Source organism: Mytilus trossulus, chromosome 9 (assembly GCF_036588685.1).
Source record: "Mytilus trossulus isolate FHL-02 chromosome 9, PNRI_Mtr1.1.1.hap1, whole genome shotgun sequence".
Classification (NCBI taxonomy): domain Eukaryota; kingdom Metazoa; phylum Mollusca; class Bivalvia; order Mytilida; family Mytilidae; genus Mytilus; species Mytilus trossulus.
The window spans coordinates 12,917,996-12,927,097 of NC_086381.1; the positions used below are offsets into that span (position 1 = coordinate 12,917,996).

Below are 9,102 nucleotides of genomic sequence, written 5' to 3' on the forward strand. Positions count from 1 at the left end.
TTATAATAAGAGGAGTATTTGGTATCCTCAACCTAACTTTTCTAACACATTCGTTAAATATGTTGTGAATATAGTTTAATATCAAGTATGTATATCCATCCCTCTTTTGTCAGTTCATTATTTAAACAAACAGCTCTTAATAATATACATATACATAGTAATATATATAAATGTGTAGAAATGTATATGTCATACACGTTAATCTTTTGTTACGATGTCTGTGAAAACTGCATGAACAACATTTTTTTTATTTGGTCCTCTTTTGACAGTTTAAGATGATGTTGTTTCCTTCAATTAATCATAATCTCTTTTACATTTGGTAAAAAGTTTATCTGAAGTGGCAAACAAGATCAAACAAATTAAGGAAGTTTTTAAATATACAGAATTCGTTTTCGGTTGCCCTTGTAACACTTTGAATTTTAGATTTTTATCATATCATAAGTCTTTTCCTTTATATTTATTTTTAATCTGATTCAAAGTTTGAGTCAAAACAAAAGCATTACACGTTCTTACTATCAAACTTGTTTTTTTTATTTAACAGTATAGTATGCATTTACATAGAGGGTCTAAAAAGCCTATGTCGCTCATCTGCATCTTCCAAAATGGCACATATTTTTTCTTTTTTTCTTCTTCATGAATTTACAGGTAAAAAAACAATATTTATCTTGTTTCACAATAATCAAGTAAGTGCTATTACTGAGCATAATAAGTATTTTATTTTACGACCTTATAAAACTGAAATATTTTGAAGAAATTTGTTGTTCTTAAATCAAGTTTTCTTTTATTTCAAGACCTTTTATATGAGGTTTATATCTGCATCTTACATCTGCAAATAATGGCCTTTGTCAGTAACATAACTTTATTATTAATAAAAAAAATCAGTTCATAATTGTCATAGAGGCCAAAACTGACAATATTCAATTTTAGTGGAATTTCGATATGGAATATATCGACAATTCAACAATTTATATTGTGCCATGTGTTGGTTACAAGTTGACAACCCAAAAGTAAAAATACAATTGAAAATGAAAATGGGGAATGTGTCAAAGAGACATCATATGAATATCAGGCACGATCCTTCCCGTTAGGGGGTAAGTATCATACCATCATAACATATTATATGAGAAGAACTTGATAACCCGTGTCATGTCAACAACTGGTTTTTGAATAAATGTGTTTAGTTCCGATGCAAATGTTCTATAGTTTCTGGATCTTTCTTGCTTAATATATACAAATTACAATTAAGACTAGAGCATTTGTCCCCAATGGATAATTCTATATTGAAACCAACATACCCTAATGTTTTTTTGAAATCTTGGTTAAACAAAAGTTTCTTCAAATTTTTCACAACTTTATTAAGAATACCTTCCCATTTCTTACTGCTATAAAATCTATATGTACAGTTCCTAGATTAAAAATAGTATACATGTCCTTTGAGGACTTTTCGGAATATTAATACTAAAAGATATAACAGCCTTTTTTCTCATTTTCAGTGTTGATTCCAAAGTTGTAGCTATTTTTTAAAGTGATAATATGAGCCCTTTAAACTGTAAAAACATGGGTTTGAAATTATACATTATATATTTTTTTTTATATGATAATATATTTCCATGTTAACTTAACAGGTCATTTACAGTCCAAACCTCATTATGTGCCCAAATTTTATAGTAAACGCTGACGTTACCAATTTTAATATGTTCGTAATGCCGTATAGATGTCAAAATTACTTCCTCAAATGAAATGGATGTTTGAGTATTGACATAATTTTCCAAGCATGAAAAACAATCATACCAAAATCTGTTTTTTTGATTTTTTTAATAATTCTAAAATAACCAAACGGGATAAATAATTGTTTTGACCATTTTTGTAATATTTTTACTATTTCTTATATTGGAGGAGCATAATTTAGATTTTTAAAACATTCTATCTAAATCAACACACATAGATACACCAAGTAATTTAAAGGCACCGAAACCCCATTTCAGTCCCAATTTTTCACATATTTTTTCCTGACTCTGTGCTTTACTACACATCCTTATCACTTTCATTTTGTCTAAATTGATTTTCAGTCCTGATATTTCCGCATAGAATTGTAATTTACGGAGAAATGCATCAAGTGAGGGAGGCGATCCATCTAGAATAAGTGATGTGTCGTTTGCATATTGAGACAAGACACTATGCTCTGAATCATCCATCGTAATACCCTTTCACTCATCACTATTTCTTTTAAAATTAAATGCCTAAAATTTCAACACATAGCAAGAAAATATAAGAAGACAAAGTATTGACCTGGTTCAGCCTCTCTCCACACAGAAAAAGTCTGACAGACACCGTTCTGGTTGACAGTTGGTGTAACATAATTGAAAAATGATAATATCCGGTTTACAATAGAATCTTCAAAATTAAAATACTTCAGTGTTTCAAAGAGATAAGCCAATGCTATATAGTCAAAGGCCTTCTCAAAATCAATGAGTAATAATATACCAGGTATATCAATTTCCTCTGTAAAGTGTAAAATATCATATTAAGTTTACAGTTTTCCCCAATAAATCTACCCAGAATAAAGCATGTATGATAAAATTGCCACACTTAAGTAATAAAATTTATTAAAGGGGAATAGCTCTTTCAAGAGTTAACTGAAAATTTAAGTCATGTTGACATGTGTGTAAGTCTTAAAATGCTGATCCTTTATTTTCCCCTTTAAAGTTTCTAATTATCTATTATAGTTTTATTATTAATAGAGAAGGATAAAAAAAATCCATCAAATAAATGGACAAAAATAACATTAAAAGGGCAATAACTCCAATAACTGTAGATTTTGGCTATTATGGCTTATTTGTAGATTAACTTCTATAATTAGTTTGGTATTCAAATTTTAATTATGGATTTAATTAGTTTTTTAAGATAAGACACAACTAAACAATCGTAATCAAAATAGTAATAAGAGGACAATCACTAGAAGTCGACTAACAATTTTGGACAAAATGTACTTATTTGTAGACCTTTTCTTGCTTATCATTATTGCTTTTACTCCTTCAAACAGCGTTATGCTACTGTTGCCTTAATTTGAAATTCGAATTCATTTTATAAATTCCATGATACTAAGCAATCATGAATTTTCTTTGGGTTTAATTCTTCGCTTAAGGGCACAACACTTATAAGAAATCGTCTGACAGCTTTAATGTAAACAGATATTCTGTAGATCTCAACGGTGGTCAAGATGATATACAAAAGGAGAAGGTTCAGTAAGACCTCTTTTTGGCTCCAAAATATAGCAGTTTTACAAAAGTGTTAAAATTTAAACTCTTTCTTAGCTATTAGATAGTAAAATGGTTCTGCTACATAAAAATGGGATGTATTTGATAATACAATGCACATATATTGGGTACAAGCACCATGAAGTCACAATTTTCACAATTCCAGCATTTAAGTTAAATTTTAGACGGTTTCCGGGTAAAACGAAAGTGGTCGCATTCGTGTTCATCAAAAATATTGAAATGGAAGTTGTATTTGATTATAATACATAACATATGTAAAGATTGAGGATGAACACGGATGCGGCCACTTTCGTTTTTTGACAAAAACCATCTGAAAAGTGACATTTTTCCGCATATTTGGTAGATTTTTCATATTTGAGCTTGAATCGGATCGTTATAATGACTAAATAAGTTAAAATCTTGCACATAAATTAATTGAATCATATGAAATAGACACTTATGTGTTTGAAAAGTGGTCAAAATCTTTCGTCAAATGAAACTTAAATTTGAGGCCAAAATCGGTCCTTACCGGACCTACTCCTTTGTAGTTGATTCATATGTTCAATTTTCAGATATGTCGCATTTTTTTGTAGGCAGGCCACATTCTAATATCTTTTTGACACCCACTTGATGATTGTTGGCAATTTTTTTTTAATTTAGGAAAGTAGTATCAGAGGAGATGATCTTAGTAAAAGTACGGAAGACAGATGACAGACGGCACACGCCAAGTGACACCGGCCATTTGATTGAAATGAACTAAAGGGTTTTTGATACGAAACACGACCCTACTAAGTGACTATGACTATCAGAGCACACAGTCCAGGTTCATATGATGTATGGAGTCAAATTCTAAAAAAAATATTTTTCGTTTTCGAATAATATTAGATCATTAACAACAATCTTGGCAAACACGTATAGGCACAACAGATACGTATTGTGATGAAAGAGAATACTTCGTTTTGCAGTATTAAGCTTTTATTATTCAAATGATAGCCAGCGTCGCTGTCTTTACCATTATACATTCCGAGCAAGTAAGTTTATGCTTTCGGTTCCCCTCTGTCCTATACATTTCTTTTTATAAAGAACATAAATTGCGCTAGTCATTATCATCAACACAATTACTATTCCTACTCCTTTACCAATCATAAGTACTTGTTGAGTATGGGTTTGTTGTACAACAGATGCGGTTGTATTGATTGCAATTGTTTCTTCATTACCACGAGTACTGTCTACATAATCTACAAAGACAAATGTTCATTATAGCTTAAGTGACTCTTTTAAATCATTTCCATATTTTTTACTGAATGCTACAAATCAACAGAATTTAACTTGTCATGAATATTATGACGGATGCGACTAGTAGACACTTACTGTCCACCGGTTTTTAAACATTTAAGATAGGTTCGTGTTAATGTTTGTGACTCCTAAAATTTACACATTGACTCATGCATAATTGTAGATTAATAGTACGGTTCGATAGTGTATTTTTATATTGATAATGTCGTTATGATATATGTAATGACGTTCTGTCATCGAATTCAAATGCGATTAGACATTAAATTAGTTTATAATAAACAATAATGTGTCCCCAGGACACGGATGTCCCAACAGCACTATCATTTTCTATGTTCAGTGGAAAAATCTCTAACTTGACATTAAAATGAGAAAGATAATATCATAGGAAACATGTATACTAAGATTCAATGTGATTGGACTTCAACTTCATCAAAAACTACCCCTATAAAAAATTTATAATTTTGAAATTTGAATCTTTTCAGAATTTAGCAGAATTGAGGAATAACAGTACTATTGAACGGGCAGTTTCACTACAAAGGGAGAAAAACAGTGAAACCAATATTTGAGACCATCAAATTCAATTATGTGAGTATACCTTTATATTTTGGGAGCGATATGACCAAAAGATAAAAAATAAAATAATAGCTGAATTCATCTAAGGTTAACATTTCTTGATAAAAAATGAAAATCTAATTTCTTATTATTTTCTCGATTCATCAAAGGAGAAATGTTTAAAGAGTAGTGGTGTCCATGTTCCGGAAGTATTTTTTTTATTCTATATATGAATGTATTTTCAAAAGTAAAACTTTTTCACAAAGTGACCAGTACAACACCTGTAGGGCAAGTTGTATACATCGAATAATTTTCACTTTATTGCAATCAAATGTCTCATAAACTTGAAATATGTAATAAAATCAGTATTTTGTAAAAATCGTCACTTTCATATGAACAAGCAACAGGGATTTTTTCTTTTTTATTTTGGATAATTACAAGATTTGTGGATAAGGTGTTGAGTGTTATTTGTGAAACTATTTTATACCACGAGGGCGTAAAACAGATGTGTATCTTTATGTTGGGTTAATAAGGAAAAATAACGGATCCGATGTGAAGCCTGGTAGACAAGAATAACTTATAACAAATGTATTATTCTTTAACGTACCATTTAGAAATTAATGTCCACATACTCTGTGTCGTTTTGAAAAAATCTGTAGAAATCAGTTTTAGGGCACTTTTGGTCACGTTAAAGCTAGCTAAAACTTGTATGGACAACATCCACGTAGTTCCCTTAGCAATAATTTTAAATTCAAAGACAATCATATGTTGTCTTCGTAAAAAAGGAAGAACATCTTCTTTGATTTATTTTCGGGTATATTGATGATCTTCTGTAACTAAATAATCTACATTTCTGGTAGTGCGTTCATCTCATGCTTCCCACTAAACCTTATATAAAGAATGATACTGAATGTAGGTCTTTGTTGTCGTTTGATCTTTTTCTTGATGTTGATATATACTCCAACTTTCACTAGAGTTAATGACACATATGGCAACGGCCCATTTCTCACCATATATCACTTTGTATCCGTTGTATGTTCAGGGTTGTGGAAATATCAAATTATTTACTTGTCCATGCAAAATCTACTAGACTTTTTGTTTTATTGTTCTAACTGTCTGCTTACATAGCTTTTAGACTATCCAGAGACGATGGACATACTTTTTCACATCCCTAAAGTCGTATTCATATTTCAATCAACGCGTGCAGTATAAGTAATATACAACATTTATTAACAAGGTTGATATTACACAAAATTTCGCAGACAGTATTATGAGCAAAAAGGGATTGAATTCAAACGTCCGGAGTGTAAAATAATCATAATGAATGAATTGACCAACACGAGCTTTTGCGTCTTAACTCACTGGCAATACCATTTCATGTTCTTATTTCTTTATTCGCTATTATCGTGAATTTACCTCCTGTGTTGTATTTCACATTGTGATATTTTGAGTGTGTTTGATTAAGCATGTACAGCAGTGATACCATTGTATTGAAACATTCTTATTTAATAAAATGTATAATTTGAAAGTAAGTTGCCTATCACATGAATAGTTACCCTAAAATACGTTTTTCGTTCTCCGACTGGAAATTGTCCTTTGATCCATTCGTCCCCTTGATTACCAGAAACGTTGAACTCTGCATTTTGTGATAACGTATCCGATTGTCCCAGTTCTTCAATATATATTTTTAAGCTTCCAACTTCTGTTTAGAAAATGAATAACTATTATTATCTTGCTTTCTTTAGTGACTATCAGTTATTCAATATTACATTGCGAGGGAAAGGTAATAAGCACAGAGGGTCTTGGGTCATTTGCACAAATAAATTCTTTCACTAAAATACTTTTCTCATATTGTATAAGATAAATAAAAGTAGATGTAGTATGCATTACAATGAGACAACTCTCTCATCTAGGTCACAATTTGTAAAAGTGAACCATTATAAGTCAACGTACGGTCTTGAGCATAAAGCCTTCGCTTCAACAAACGACAGCTACTGAACACCAGATTAAAGCGTATTTATAAATATATGATATCATTGAAATACACGTTTTAATATAGAAAATGAAATTCAGTAATTTTTTTTAAAAATATTCCAGATTTTGTAATAAACAATTTAATAAAAAAAGTAGGGTTCAATTAAATACCGTTAACAAATGGTAAAGAGTGCTGAAAATAACGGTCTTTAACATAAAAACGGATTGTAGTCTCTTTGACACATTCCTCGTTTCTATTCTCTGTTTTTATATTGGATAACAATATAATGATATCTGGACTTATGGGTGGGTAAATGTGAAAATATGGACATTCAAAGAGAAATAGGTCGACAAAGCTAAATAAATGCGGTATCAATAAAACACATGTATAACAAGCTGTACAAGCTATGACTTGATCAATGTGAAACCGTGTGTCTTTGTGAAATGGTTAATAAAGTTTTTTGACAAATGATTACGGTTGTGTCCTACTTCTCCCCACATGTGATACCAGATCTCAAAACACAGACCGCCTGTTGTAGCAGGAAAATATGGAGATAGTAGTCTTGCTGTGTCGTTCATTTTTACAGGAGAAGATGATTCCATAAACATATAATGCCCTGTAATAAACAAGAAATTCGATTCACATATCTGTCATACCAATCAGGAGATGATGATTCCATAAACATATAATGCCTTGAAATAAACAAGAAATTCGATTCACATATCTGTCATACCAATCAGGAGATGATGATTCCATGAACATATAATGCCCTGAAATAAACAAGAAATTCGATTCACATATCTGTCATACCAATCAGGAGATGATGATTCCATGAACATATAATGCCCTGAAATAAACAAGAAATTCGATTCACATATCTGTCATACCAATCAGGAGATGATGATTCCATAAACATATAATGTCCTGTAATAAACAAGAAATTCGATTCACATATCTGTCATACCAATCAGGAGATGATGATTCCATAAACATATAATGCCCTGAAATAAACAAGAAATTCGATTCACATATCTGTCATACCAATCAGGAGATGATGATTCCATAAACATATAATGCCCTGAAATAAACAAGAAATTCGATTCACATATCTGTCATACCAATCAGGAGATGATGATTCCATAAACATATAATGCCCTGAAATAAACAAGAAATTCGATTCACATATCTGTCATACCAATCAGGAGATGATGATTCCATGAACATATAATGCCCTGAAATAAACAAGAAATTCGATTCACATATCTGTCATACCAATCAGGAGATGATGATTCCATAAACATATAATGTCCTGTAATAAACAAGAAATTCGATTCACATATCTGTCATATCAAGCAATTATCTGATCAAATAACATATTACTTCATATTTTAGATTATGTTTACTTTCTTTTTTAAATCGTGACTTTTGCATTAAGAAATAATTCGTTTACATATTTTTTATCAACACATTGTGTATACTATAGAATCTCTCATTCCTTTTTGTATTTTTCAAGCTTCACTTTCATCACAAAAGAAAAGAGAACCTCAAAAATTTTACGTTAATTTTCCTACCGTTTCCATCTTTACCCAAGGTATGGTCATATTTCGGACCTGTACGTCGAGTAGGTGTGGTACCAGAATTCCATTTCCATTCAAAGTTTGCTAGTTTATCATGTTGGCAACCACATATATTTTCATCTTCAAAATCACAAAATTTTTCATGTTCTTCATCTGCATACAAAATAAAGCAAAACATTACTAAAAGATATCTTAAAAATAACATAACAATGGTTTACCCCCCAATGTGTCATACAAACAAATCTTTAACCTTAGTATATCAGCTCTTTTTCCTTTACTGATTTCTTGATTTATCATTTAACTAATAGGTTTCTTTTTATATGAACGGTATTCAAGTGCATAATTAAAACTTTTTCATATTTACAGTTCACAACCTGCTGTCGAATGTTCAGAGAGGCGCTTGCAACATGAGATGTGGATTGTTATTGTCCAACATTTCTATCTT

The 9,102-nt window shown here is 30.8% G+C and overlaps 1 protein-coding gene across 1 annotated transcript; it reads right to left on the minus strand.

Moving 5' to 3' along the window:
• Positions 1 to 4,224: 4,224 nt before the first annotated feature.
• On the minus strand, positions 4,225 to 8,835 carry LOC134684305 (MAM and LDL-receptor class A domain-containing protein 1-like). Its single transcript, XM_063543591.1, has 4 exons — positions 8,652 to 8,835; positions 7,556 to 7,696; positions 6,662 to 6,807; positions 4,225 to 4,495 (listed from the first exon to the last, which is right to left on the minus strand). Exons 1-4 carry the CDS (start codon positions 8,833 to 8,835, stop codon positions 4,487 to 4,489), a joined length of 480 nt encoding a protein of 159 aa, XP_063399661.1. The 3' UTR covers positions 4,225 to 4,486.
• Positions 8,836 to 9,102: the final 267 nt, after the last annotated feature.

Coding starts and splice junctions, on each gene's coding strand:
- LOC134684305 (XM_063543591.1), bottom strand. CDS start 8,835: ATGTTTTGCTTTATTTTGTATGCAGATGAAGAACATGAAAAATTTTGT. Junction 7,697..8,651: donor CTTGGGTAAAGATGGAAACG/GTAGGAAAATTA, acceptor TGTTTATTACAG/GGCATTATATGTTTATGGAA. Junction 6,808..7,555: donor GGGAGAAGTAGGACACAACC/GTAATCATTTGT, acceptor TTTTCTAAACAG/AAGTTGGAAGCTTAAAAATA.